Here is a 14,157-nt window from a genome sequence, read left to right on the forward strand (position 1 = left end):
GGGAAGTGTTTATCCTTTTGGACTGAGTTATATTATTGTTCTTCTACTTTCCTATCCCTTTCTTTCTTTACCTCTGACTGACGTTTTATAAGGGAATCCTTCTCTTCCAGCAAGCTGGTGAGTTCATGAAGCTTGAATTGGAAGTCACTACAACTTCCTTCTCTTCTTGAAACATCTTTTTGGTACTGGTTTAACTGGGACTAAAGATATAGAAAGAAGTAAATATTATTATAGCCCTTATTTATAAAGTGTATTACTGAGCTCCAGAATAGTTTTAGTTACACAGTCACACAGCTAGTCATGAATGAAAATACTAATAATTACAAACTTCCATAGAAATTTGTAAATATAAAAAATAAAGGCATTTTTCTTTTTTTCTTTCCTTTTCTTTTTTTTTCCTTTTGGTACTAGGGATTTAACCCAGGGGCACTTAACCACTGAGCCACAACCAAAGCTCATATTTTTATATCTTTATTTAGAGACAGGGTCTTGCTGATTTGCTTTGTACCTTGCTAAGTTGCTAAGGCTGGCTTTGAACTCATGATCCTCCTGCCTTAGCCTCCCAAGATGATTGAAGTTACAGGCATGCATCACTGCCCTGGCTCATTTTCCACTTTATCACTTATGTGTACATAGGTGACTGTTTGGTTAAAGTTAGTAATGTTGAGAAGACAAGGAGAAAACCAGTGGAGGAAATCTGGTTATCAGTATACTTTTTAGAAAATTATGTTTTGTTTCATTTTGATTTTTGGTAAAGATCATAAGTGATATTTGAAAAGGAAAAATCTTTCATCATTTTGTTCATTAAGAAATTAAAGTATATTTGAGAATATTTAGGAATCAATATATTATGGGATATATTAAGTCAATTCAACCTAGAATTAAAAGGTAAGTCACTATACATTTATTGCAAATACTCTAATTTTATTATAATTATAGGCAAATAAAACTTAATATCATTTTTATCATTGTGCTTGACAAAGTCTTTGATATTTATCATCTCTCAGTGTTCAGGGATGATTGTATAAATTCAGTTATGGCTTTGCTAGATAATCTTGAATATTTCTCTTGCCTGTATAAGCATGCTATAAGCAAGATCATAGAGTGCTCCACCTATCCCCCCAAAACACATTGACAAATACCCAACACAATGAATTAATATTTCTTTTACTATGCTAGAAGAGATGAAGCAGAATTAGAAAACAATTAAACAATGATATTTTATGCATGATGATGTAAACTTAAAAGGTTCTATGACATATTCATAAAACTTTATCTTCAGTTGATTTTTCCTTGTGAGCTTAAACTTGAAACTATCATTGTGATAGAAAATACATGTTGACCTGTGTATTATGAAATATAGGATCAACATACCCTTAGCTTGCAGATCTCTCTGTCTTTCTCTACTCGCAAGTTTTTAACCATCTCCATGTAATGGTTGCCAATCTCATCCATTTTAGCCTGCAGCATCGGGCCTGTGCAAGTCTCAGAAACCTACACAAGATGAAATAACTTTTCATAATTGGATTGTTGTGAAGGAAATACATATTATGTTTTAAAGATTACTATTACATGAAACCATATGATTAAATATGACATATAAATAATGATAGTGTTTTTCAGAAACTGTTTTAGAAAGCTCAAATATCACTTTGATAAGAACTATGGTTATCAGAAAGCAATCTACACACTTTCTCAAGATGAACAGGAAGGAAGGAAGGAAGGAAGGAAGTGTTGTGGTGTGAACTGATAAACAAAATCAATAAGAGTGTAAGTTATAGGTTAGTAACAAATATAGATAATAGATTTAAGGTTTTGATAAGTGAGATAAGATGATTATAAAGCAAGAACTGTCACAGATAGTCCTAAGACTCCATTTTGCTGCCTTCTATAGAAAAACTGTTACAAGAACTGTTTCTAAGAAAATAAAATGAAAGCTGTTTTCTTATAATATATTGATTTCTGTACTTTGTATCCCACAAAATGTACTCAACCCAGGATATGGTGGTCTTGGTGACCCAAGACTTTGAAGTAGATTCTCACCCTTGCTAACCACCTGCTCAAACTCAGGATATGGTTGTCTAACAACTGCTCAAACCCAAGACACGATTGTTAAGTTGCTGTGCTAATTGCTGTCTTAGCTTCTATGATTGGCTTGCTTGGATGACACTAAGGAAAGTCCTTGAGCTGTGGTTTTCTGCCTTAAATTCCCAAGACAAGGGCCAGGAAATGGCTGTTCTCCCACGGAGCTTCAGTCTCTATGGGTGGGTGACAGTCCCTGGCCAGGTAAATAAAGCTCTCTTTGATTTGAATTTGGACTTAGAATGTTTTCTGAAGTGGTTCCTCATAACGGAAGGAAGGAAGGAAGGAAGGAAGGAAGGAAGGAAGGAAGGATGAACAAGATAAATGTTACTATTGCAATGCTAGAATTACACTGATATAACTAATGCAATTTTCCAACTTTAAAACAAAAAAATTAATACCTGCATTCTAAGGTTTTTATTCTCTTGCTCCAAATTACGTTTACAATATTCCAGTTCTTTTACTCTGTATTCCATGTCTGATAATGTATGTCGAAGAGAAAGATTATTTTCTTCCAATGCCTGACATTTTGAGCTTGAGTCTTGAAGTCCCTGCTATAAGGAAGACACAAGTGCATAAGATAAATCTATTTGCAGTGAAATATTCTTTTAATCAGTTCATTCCATCAAATCAAGCAAATATTTTCCCATCCTCATTTTGTTATATTATTTCCCTTAGATGATATGTTAAATCAGCCATGTAAGACATTAGTCTTGCTCCTATTCTCAATTACCTATTTTTAGTGAAAATGAGTCAAGGCTACATGAATTTTTGGTATCCCAAGTCAGTAATAAGATTTTTGGTACTCTTTGATAATATTTTATCTTGACTTCTAGTAAGCATCAAAATGATGATGTACCTAATTATTTATATGACAACTACCAACTGAGCAAGAATTTAGAACAGTCATGAGGGTTATTAGGAAGGAGTAAGCCTTAGAGACTCAAAATGGTCTCTTAGAAATTATCTTTACTCAGATATCAGGAGAAATCTTCTACAGTTCATTCATTCTCTTATTATTCATTGCACAAACACAAGGTAAGATCTACAAAAGCTTTTTTCACATTAACACATTAGTAGATTAAATGAGTGAGTGAGTGAACCTAGATTTTTAGTATTCATATAATTCTTGTCACTCAAAAATACAGATAATTTTGTACTTTATATATTGTATGCCTAAAATATATAAGGTTGTCTTTTCTAAAACCACTCAATTCTCATATAAAAATTGTTTCATCATATATTAATTCTGTCTGAATTGTATCTCATAATTCTAATGTACTAGTCTTGTACACATAAAAAACTATCAATCTAGTTTATCACCAACAAAAATATAAACTTACTTGCTGCTGACGATTATTTGCTCTCACTGATGCCAAGAGTTCTTCATACTCTTTTATTTGAGTTTCTTTGAATGCCACATCCTTCTCAAGTCTTATCTTGTCATTTTCCAGTGACTAGAACCATAAATTATTTATTATGATTCAGAATAACATAAGCTTGTCAACAACCATATAATACAAAGACTTGTCTACATTAGAAGATTTAAATAATCTCTTGTTTCATTTGTAATTGCTTGATAAAGCAGAATTATTAAAAGTTAAGCAAAGTGTGGTATAAACAAGATTGAAACATTCAAAACCCATATTGAAAAGGATATGTTGATGGACTAACTCTAAGTGCAATGAAGCAGAACCTTTTGAATTATTCTAATGTTTTTATCCAAACTGCAAAGACTCCTTGTTAATCCCAGCAGGTGGTGAATTTTCAAATTAGAGACTAACTACATTCATTAGAATGAAGAAACAAAAGAAAAACCACTTCAAAGTCCTCAAGGAGTTATTCATTGTAAGGAAATCATTCTGAATGTATCTAGTTGATGGCACCAAGAACACAGATTAAAATAGAAAATAGAACAGGTTAAGTTCTTAGAGAAACAAGTTTTTAAACTGTTTTGTTTGAAGAGAAAATCAGAGTATGCTTTATTATTAAGAAACGGAGAAATTCCTATTAAATGAGTCAGATTATTCTAATATTGTTGGCTACTCCCTGGTTTTCACCATTAAATTACCCTTAGTAGTAAACTAAATAATAAATGCATATTCAACATTCTTTCAAACTGGACATTACATGTTATACCCTTTTTTCCTTTTCTAAAACTAATTTAACTATTTTGAGAAAACCTTAGCTATGTCCGGGTAAGCATAATATTGCTGTGTTGTACTGAATTTTAAAAAAGTGTACTGAATGTCTTCATTTCTATGGTAGGAAGTGAAGAATTAGAAGTGGCTTAGGAAAGAAAATTAAACATAATTCTTACGGTCAAGTCATTTTGAAGATGTCCAAGCTCCTCACGTATATTGCTGAATGTGGACAGCACTAGCCTGAGTGACTTATCAGACATACCCCTCATCTGGAGGAAGAAAATAATTCATGGTTGATTTTTATTAACATTCAAAAATAGGCAATATAAGTGAAAGTAATCTTATTTTTCTGTTCCTACCAGTAAACTTATTTATAATTTTATTTTGGACATGACTGTATTAGAATAGTGATGCAAGACATTTTTTTTCAATAATGTGCTTAAGCAGTCCCAGCAGTATTCCTTAAAAGATCATAGCCAGGTATTGTGAACAAGGGGTTTTTTTTATGTCTTATATCACAAAGTATCACCTTTCTTACAAGGTAGAATTCTATCAATTTTTCTTTCTTTTTTAAAAAATTAGAAAACATAAGAGAATCAACCTTCAAGTAATGAAATTAAATTTCCTATGTGTGATTCCAAGAGCACATATTTTCCTAAATTAAGAAGAATTTAATAATAATTAAGTTTAAATTTGAAGTGCAGGATCATCTTTAATTATAAAGAAGAAGGAGAAAAAAGCCTTTCACTAAATTATTTTCATTTATTTAAAGAAAATATATTTTTTAAAATAGCAAATTCTCCTTTATCTGGAAAGATAAAGGAGAAATACCTTTCCCTAGTCCTCTTACTAAGTACACTAGAAACCCTAGATATTATATATAAAACAAATATTTAAAAGCTCAGAATGGTGAAAAGAATGTTTAGTACATTTGGAACTGAGGGATGACACATTGAAATCTTGGATTTTATTTTGTTTTATATGTCATAGACTGGTGTTTGGAAAACAGGTAATCCAAATATACCAATGGATATGGGGAACAAATGTCCTAAGAAAAGCCTTTTTTCAATAGCCAAAGGTTCATGAAAGGACAGGAGGGCTAAGAAGACAGAAACTTTAAGTTGATAACCCTTGACTGTAGCAAAATACAACAGGAAAAAATTTTTAACACTACCCTCACCCAAACAAGAAAAGCTGAGAGTGAAACCTGGACTTCCTCCATCATCAGGCTCTAAAGAGGCATACCAACATCACTCATTAGGTTGGTATCAATAAAGGTAGGATAGAGAGATGAGTCTTTCATCTTAGATGGGGAAAAATGAAATTCCAAGCACTGTTGTATCAGTTGATATCATGAAGTGAGCTTAGGCTTTCATCCTATCATATCAAGAAAGGATGAGTAGAGAATCCTAGACATCTTCCTTTTCCAGCTGGCTTTGACAGTGCCTTGACTTCCTCTGGTGTTTCAGTATCAGAGATATTCTACTAGAACAGAATATTTGAATAATATCCAGTGTCATGGTACCAAAAATGGACAGATTTCAACTGAAAATCTCTTACCATTTCAAGAACAAGGAATATCTCAATTCAATAAGATAAACAATCTATGCCTACATCAAGATAACTGAAATGTTAGAACTGCCTGACAAGGTTTTTAGGCAAGCATTCTAAAATGCTTCAGCAGAAAACTACAAACAGACTGAAGCAAACAAAAGTAACCATGTCTCAACAACAAACTAGAAAGTCTCAATAAAGAAATAAAAAAATATAAAGAATGAAAAAGGATCTGGGAATAGTAGGGCACATCTGTAATCTCAGCAACTTGGGAGACTGAGGCAGGAGGATGACAATTTTAAAGCCAGCCTTAGCAACTTACAAGGCCCTACACAACTTAGTGAGATGCTGCTTCAAAATAAAAAATTAAAAAAATGGACTGGGGCTATGTCTCAGGGGTTAAGTGCCCCTGGATTCAATCCCCACTACAAAAAAAAAAAAAAAAAAAAAAAAAAAGATAAAAAAGGAAAATTTTAAAACTGAAAAGTTCAATAAGCAATCAAAACAAGCAAAAACAAAACAACCCTCAATGGATGGAATAAGAAGTAGAATGTGGAGGACAGAGAAAATAATGGGTAAATTAAAAGATAAAAGAAACAACATAAACCGAGTAGCAGAGAGAAAATAGAACAGAAAAGTAACTGAATAGAGCCTAAGAAACTGGGGGAGTATAATACATATCTACTATTCATGTAACTAGTGTCTGTAATGAAAGAAGAAAAAGCATAGAACTGACCAAATCTTCAAATAATACCTAATTTCCCCTAAATTAGCAAAACCAATATATATATATATATAGAGAGAGAAACAAGTTTTTAAACTGTTTTGTTTGAAGAGAAAATCAGAGTATGCTATATATATATATATATATATATATATATATATATATATATATATTCCAGAACCTAAACAAATCCCAAACAAAATAAAACCAAAGAAATCCCTGCCAAGACCAATCAAACTTCTTAAAACTTAAGACAAATAGTTCGAAAGCTGCACAAAAAAGCCTTAACTATTAGGAAAATTAATTAAAATAATAGTAGACTTTTCATCAGAAACCATGGAGGCCAGTAGGAATTGGCACACTATATTTGTAAATGCTAAAATTACAGAACTGTTAGCTGCAAATTATGTATCCAATGAAATTATTTCACTTTAGAGATGAATAGAAAAATCACAGAATTTTCAGATGAAAAAAAATGAAAATAATTTGTCAGTAGGCAACCTACCCTAAAAAAACAAAAAAGCTAAAGGAATTTTTGTAAAGAGAAGAAAATATTAAACAAGGGATTGCGACCGTTAATATAGGGGAAAAAAACCTTGAAAAGTAAAATAAATATAAATAGAATATGCTTTCCATTTGTTCAGTTTTCTAAATTATGTTTGGTAGTTGAAACAAAAAATTATAACAATAAATTTTTGATGTATATATAGAGGGACTATTTCAGACAATAATTTTATAAATGTGAAAAAGAAAGAAACATAAAGGAAGCAAAGTTTTCTACAGTTTTCTTAGCACATATCTTGATCTGTGGTCCCTCATTTAATTATAGGGGAATTTATTGATCGGTTTCTCTAGTATTCCACAACTCAAGAAAAGCAAGGCACTGGCCTTTCAGCCTCTCAGTATCTGTGGTTGGGGAGACGATGGAATTGAGAAGAGGAAGGCAAATACACAGTGTAAGTCAGATTTGTACTAAAACACTAAAGAGTGATTAAAGGCATTCCATAGCAGAAAATATTATTTCTGGAATGATTACCTAAATGTTAATCATTCAATAATAGTTTCTGATGGTCTGACTGAACTATCATGCAACCCTAATTAAATACTTTTATCTTTTATGCTTTTTCTTTTTTATACCCATATCCAAAAAATAATCAACTCCTGTGGAATATGGTTTTATTTGGGATTTTCTTTTCTTAATTAAGGGAGGCATCCTAAGGTGTAGTTTATTAGTGCCTATCTCAAACTCCCACCCTGAACACATCTCACCTGTAGAATATAGCGAATTTGCTGTTTTGTAAACTCTGACAATCCTTTAGGAATCAATGATTCAATGTCTTCTGACTGTAAGAAAAGAGAGATTTATACATTGACCACAGTAGTTTTTTAATCTTAGGGTCAGTAGTACACAGACTTTTGTGAAGTAAGGTACATTTTTAGGGACATTAAAAAGTAAATTCACTTTTTGATAAATAGTTTCCATAAACTGCATATTTGTTCTTATCAATTCTTACTTTAAAAAATCAATTATATAACTTAGGCATGGAAAGAACCCTGATTTCTAGGCATTTTTACCAAAAAGCTTTGGTCAACCAATAAAACATTTAATTTCTATTTTGAAAAGTAATTTAAGGATAGGGATGGAGCTCAATGGTAGAGTGCTTGCCTAGGGAAAACAAGGCCCTGGGTTCAATTCTCACAACTGAGAAAAAAAAAATTAAAACAAAATGGTCTAGACATCATTACCCTAAGTACATGTATGAAGATATGAATGGTGTGAAAATACTTGGTGTACAGTGACTTGAAGAATTGTGCTCTATATATGTATTATGAAATGAATTGCATTCTGCCATCACGTATAACACATTAGAATAAATAAATAACTTTAAAAACCAAAATGGCCTATTAAATTCCATTAAACATGTTATTTAGTATAGCTTTCTACAAGTATAAGTTTTGTTGGGTGATATGACATTTTAGAAGCTGAATTTTTTAAAAATATTTTTGTAGTTGTAGATGGACACAATACTTTTATTTCACTTATTTATTTTTATGTGGTGCTGAGGATCAAACCCAGTGCCTCATACTTGCGAGGTAAGCGCTCCACCACTGATTCACAATCCTAGACTCAAAGCTGAATTTTTAAATAATGAAACTTTGGAAAATAAAACTAAAGGTATTTCAGGGTTTAATTGAGAAGTTACACAGAGCTACAGTGACTTTTGAGAGATTAAGGTGTTACCACAGCAACAGTGGGAAGCTTCAACTAATTTTAAGTGAGAAGCTGAAGTGAAGTGCCTTTTTAAAGGCAATTTAGGACTTACTGAATTATTGTAATGAATTCAGTATGCCAATGCATTGAAAATAAAAAAAATAACACAAAAGAAGTGATTGGGCTTTTTATTGCACTGAAATCAGTTCTTTCTCTTATTTGATTATTTATTCCATTACAAGAAATTATTAACAAAATTGCATATGTAATAGAATTAATACTCAAATAATTGTTACTTTGAGTTGCTGGCACATACAAGGTTTTCAAATATATTGAAATTAAATTTACTATTTATTTAATTTTGTAGATTTCACTTTTCTAAAGGAGACAGTATAGGGTTAATGTAATTTTAAATGTTCTGATAAGCAAAGAAAAACCCTAACGTGACTGCTGAAAGAACTTTTTTTGTGTGTGAATTATGACTATTTTTATAGCCATTACAAAGGTCTAAATAGCTACATCATTTGAAAGGAAAAATAATTATTTCTTTCAACACTTGTGTTTTCAGTCTAATTAAAGTTCTAAACTAAAAGAATATTAGTGCAAATATTGAAGCCTACTTTGTTATCTACTATGTTTTCTTTTTATCTATTTTTGTACTTACTTTATCTGTAGACTCGAAGTCCTGTTTGCTGCAAGAATAATAAACAAAAGAGAATCTTTAGAAAATGCATTCACTGATAGATAATACATAAATGCTACTATTTCATTAGTTTATTTTTTAATATATTGTAATAGTACTGATTCAATTTATAACCCAAATGAAAAATTTGAAACTATCTAAAATGGCATTTTTAGTTTGGCTAATAATTTCCCTTTAATTAGCTAATCTATTAAAAGCATCAACATCAGAATACCAAAAAAAAAATAAATAAAATTTACAGAATTGGTTAGTACTCTATCCATTAACACTAGTCCATTTGACGCTAAATGTAGAAGTCTTCAGTGCTTGCCAATAAATGCTACTCAGTGAATAAAATAGCAATAATAGGTTTTTTATCTCTACCTCCACCTCCCTCTTTTATTGCTCCTGATCAGTGATGATAGGAGCTTCTCTCTGCAGTGTTTAAGTTCCTCATATCCTTTTTATCAAAATTAAAATTTGAAAGACAATACTAACTCATTCATTTTATATGTATTTTATACAACAGTAATGAGCTTGAAAGTATTTGAATCTTTACATACGATAAAACCTTCAACAAAGTGATCAAAATTTTGGTGGGATGATAGAATTTCTAGCATCAAAATGAGACTTTGGCCAGTGGATTTGAAAAACCCTTAGCAGGGCACTGTTAACTAGGCAAATGCTTCAGGAGAATTGTTAGTAGTTATACTAGACTGGTACTAGCTCCTTCGGGAATGGTGAAAACTGGAAATGATACAGTTCTAGTGTTGTCAGGGGCAACAGATAGACTTTTATTTTTATGTACTTGCTACCTCTGCACTTGGTGGAAGAATTTGGCAAACATACATATGGTGAATATACTTCTCAAACAAAGGAACAGCAGTGACAACAACAAAAAACAGTATATATGTTCTGACATGAAGACAGAATTTATTAAATACAATTTTATTATATTAATACCTATATTTACCTTTTAAGTAATTGCTTATTTGTAACATACTGCTTATAGAGATAAGTAGGTTGCTCGCTCTGTAAAATCTCTTACATACATTTACAAAAATATACAAGCTAGTACAGAGAAAAAGATCTAAAGGTTCCATTTCCCAAGGTATGACAATATATGTGCAATTATCTGCACGTATGTATATGGTATTTCCTGTGTTGTCTAAAATAGAAATTGTGGGGAGGACCTAGCCAAAAAAATCTATTTTTAAGTTGTTTCATTATACTAACTGCATGTATATATTTGAAGCTAAAGCAAGTTAAAATCATGAATCACAATTCAGTTTCAGGAGTCTTGAATTAATGTTAATGGGAATTATGATAATATGAATTTTAAAATAATAATTCTTCTTTCTTCCTATTCCAATGACAATTTAGTATTCATGTTCCTAGTCACTCACTTCCATAAGTAAGAAAACAAAACCAATGAACAAAACAAGGATCAATAATAGTATTTAATATTGGAAATTTAGAAAGTAATTAGAATGGGTCCTTGAGAGAACCTTCCTTAATTCTGAACTTGCACCCACTCATTGCTGAACTCTATTTTGGAAAGAGAAAAAAAACTGGAGACAGAAGGAGGAGGGACACAAGGAGAAGGTGAGTTAAATTTGGGTTAATTAGTTATACATGACAGGGGAATGCACTTTAATACATCATATATAATGGGGTATAATTTCTCATTGCAACTATTTTTTTAAATGTTTTTATTTTAAAGACAGAGTCTTGCTTAGTTCCTTAGGTCCTTGCTAAGTTGGTGAGGCTGGCATTCAACTTGTGATCCTCCTGCCTTGGCCTCCTGTGTCACTAGGATACAGGTACATGCCATCACTCCCAGCTTAAGTACCCTAATTCTAGATCCACAGTTCATATCCTAGGTTCATATTTCAGCTTTTATTACATACCAGATATTTAATATCCAGTAATTTGTCTAATCTCTATGTCTCAGTTTATTCAATTAAGTTTTATTCTAGTTAACTATATTCCAACTTTATTGTCTCATACTAATTATAAGTACAAAAAGTAATTAAGCAAGGGGAGTTAGATTATTTCATAATTAGTAAACACCCCAAGATAAATAAGGTCTTGTAAAATTTTGGTACCCAAGAGTTTCTGCTTGTCAGAGGTTATCAGTTTCTTTGTCTTCATTCCTCCTCCTCCTTCAATCTTTTGTTCCTCCCAACTTTTGTTTCTTTTTCATTAAATTCCTTCTTTCCAGAAGGTAAGATAGCATATAGTGAGTGCTACTTTGTTTTCTTTTTCCACCTAGTGCAATTCCAGCTATTATCCCCCAGTGCAGAAGGAGATATAATACATAATGACATTTCTGTCTCCCTAATTTACTCTTTGTTTCCACCTTCTCCTTGTGTCCCTCCTCCTGTATTCAATTTTCTTCTCTTTCCAAGAGGATCACCTAGATCCAAATTAGGATCTAAGGAAAGGTTATCAGAAAAGCTAAGTCATAATTTATAGGTGAAAAATTACTCAAAAATTATTGAATCCATCTCAGGCCCTTAGTAGCTACATGAACTTGGTTAAAAACTTACTGTCTTTGGGTTTCCATCTGAAATTTTATTGGGTTCAATAATATAAATAAAGCACTTTGTACAATGCCCCAGACATAATGGACACTCAATAAAATAATTGATTATAGAAACTTGGGGAAGATTTTTAAGGTAGTGAACTTGTGTGAAGTGATAAATTTATGAAATAGTCGTTTGCATAATGGGATAAAGGGATAATTGTTCAGGCAATGGGAGAAGGTATTAATCACGATAAAATGAAGATGTAGCTAAAGATGAAATAATTCATTATAATGGAACCAGTTCAAACAAATAGCTGTTTTTTTTTTCACTAAGAGTGATCAACTATATGGTATGACAGTAAAGAATGCATTCATCCATTAAATAAATCATTTACTGAGCACCACAAGTTAAGGTTTAGATATGAGGCATTCCTAAAAGGTTATGAATAAGTCAACACAAGAATTGTAGGCAGGTGGGGAGTAGATGAAGGAGGTAGGTCATTAGGAATATGCCTTTAGGGTATATACTTTGTCCTGGATGAGTGATGCTCTCTGTTTCCTGATGGCTTTGTCCTGAACTACTTTTCCTCCTCCCCAACTTTCCTCCATGATGTTCTGCTTAAAATGGAGCAATGGAGTCAATTGTCTATGAACTGAGATCTCTGAAACTAGGAGTCCCAAATATAATTTTCCTCCTCTAAAATTGTACTTGTCAGGTCTTTTGGCAACAGCAGTGAAAATGCTGACTAAAACAACATTAAACCAATTACTATGTTAAACAACAAGGACAATGAGGTAAATAAAACTGTTCTCATCAGGCTCTCTGAATTTTAGGGATAGTGAATGTTGGGTGTGGGCTGATGAAGGGAATGGTAAAAGGAAACAACATATAAGGCAGAGAGCTAGACTGATCCAGAGTTACAATTTTTCTAAGTAGGAAGGCCACCTAAATAAGAAGGAAAAGATGAAGATAATGGTAAGGTTATAGTCACTATTCATGATAGATTAGGAAGAAGGGAGACAAAAAATAGAAAAGATATGGAAAAAAAGATTAAAAGAGACTATACAGCAGGAAGAAAAATATTTTTGGCATGTACAAATAAATATTAATATGTATTTGTTAGTAACAATGTATACAAAATGGCATATATGGTGTCATATCATATGTGTTAATTGCATATATTGTATACAATTATATATTGTAAAAATCATGTCTAAGAAGTAGAAGGATCTAGGTAATAAAAAGTCTGAATTGAAAAAAAACTATTGCTTTTTTCTTATCTTCTGGATTATTTTGAATTTAAGGAGCTTTTATAGATTTTGCCTGACATTCGGTCACATACATGCTGTGATTAAAAAATAATAGGCAACTTTGGAGGTACAATCTATAGAATTCATTTTATGACAATATGCTCTCATTTATACATGAATAGTTGATAAACTATTAATGCATGTTTTAAATATATGTAATTACGTATCATGATGTATAATACTTTATATGTATTTATAAATAGGTATTTATAATTCACATTCATATGTAATATAAAATGTAGAAAATTAGTATAATGTATACCATTTATATGTACTATATAATGTATTAAATATACATTGAGCACTGGCCTCCATTTATTGAGCACACATCATAGAAGATATACAGTGGTGTGTTGGCAATGGGACTATACCTTGTTTCATACATGTAATATCTTAAAACAAGTCATAGAATAACATTCATTTTATGTTAACATTTAAAAATTATAAATATTTATGGAGTTCCACATAATGTTTCAATACATGTGTACATTTCCTAACATTTAAATCAGGTTAAACTTATGCATCTTTTCTTCTTTTTAGTTGTCAATGGATCCTTATTTTATGTGATGCTGAGAATTGAACCTAGTGCCTCACACATGCTATGCAAGCGCTCTACCACTGAGCCACCACCCCAGCCCAAAACTTACCTATCTTATCAAACATTTACCATTTCTTTATGGTAAACAAAAAATTAAAATCATTTTTTCTAGATTTTTGAAAAGTACACTACATTATCATTATCTAATAGTCACCCTACTGTGAAACAGCACAGCAGAACTTCTTGTTTCTATTCATCTGTTACTTAGTACCCAATGATCAACCTTTCCCCATCCCACATCACTACTGTCCTCAACCTCTGGTAACCCCTAGTATAATTTCCACTTCTATTGTGAGAAGAATTTCTTATATGAAATGGAG

General features: G+C 31.6%; 1 protein-coding gene across 2 annotated transcripts in view; it reads right to left on the bottom strand.

Moving 5' to 3' along the window:
* The window catches only part of Pof1b (POF1B actin binding protein), a 75,202-nt gene that overhangs the window by 12,811 nt on the left and 48,234 nt on the right, over positions 1–14,157 (bottom strand). For both annotated transcript variants that reach the window (XM_058572927.1, XM_046425367.2), the window contains 7 exons: positions 9,381–9,408; positions 7,774–7,848; positions 4,403–4,495; positions 3,426–3,539; positions 2,484–2,636; positions 1,375–1,494; positions 72–200 (listed from right to left, as the gene is read on the bottom strand). In XM_058572927.1, coding sequence (XP_058428910.1) covers positions 72–200; positions 1,375–1,494; positions 2,484–2,636; positions 3,426–3,539; positions 4,403–4,495; positions 7,774–7,848; positions 9,381–9,408 — 712 coding nt within the window. The remainder of the gene's footprint in view (positions 1–71; positions 201–1,374; positions 1,495–2,483; positions 2,637–3,425; positions 3,540–4,402; positions 4,496–7,773; positions 7,849–9,380; positions 9,409–14,157) is intronic.

The sequence above is a fragment of the Marmota monax genome, unplaced genomic scaffold (genome assembly GCF_021218885.2).
Source record: "Marmota monax isolate L192 unplaced genomic scaffold, Marmota_monax_Labrador192_F-V1.1 WCK01_AAM20220418_F8-fsc00176, whole genome shotgun sequence".
Taxonomy (NCBI): domain Eukaryota; kingdom Metazoa; phylum Chordata; class Mammalia; order Rodentia; family Sciuridae; genus Marmota; species Marmota monax.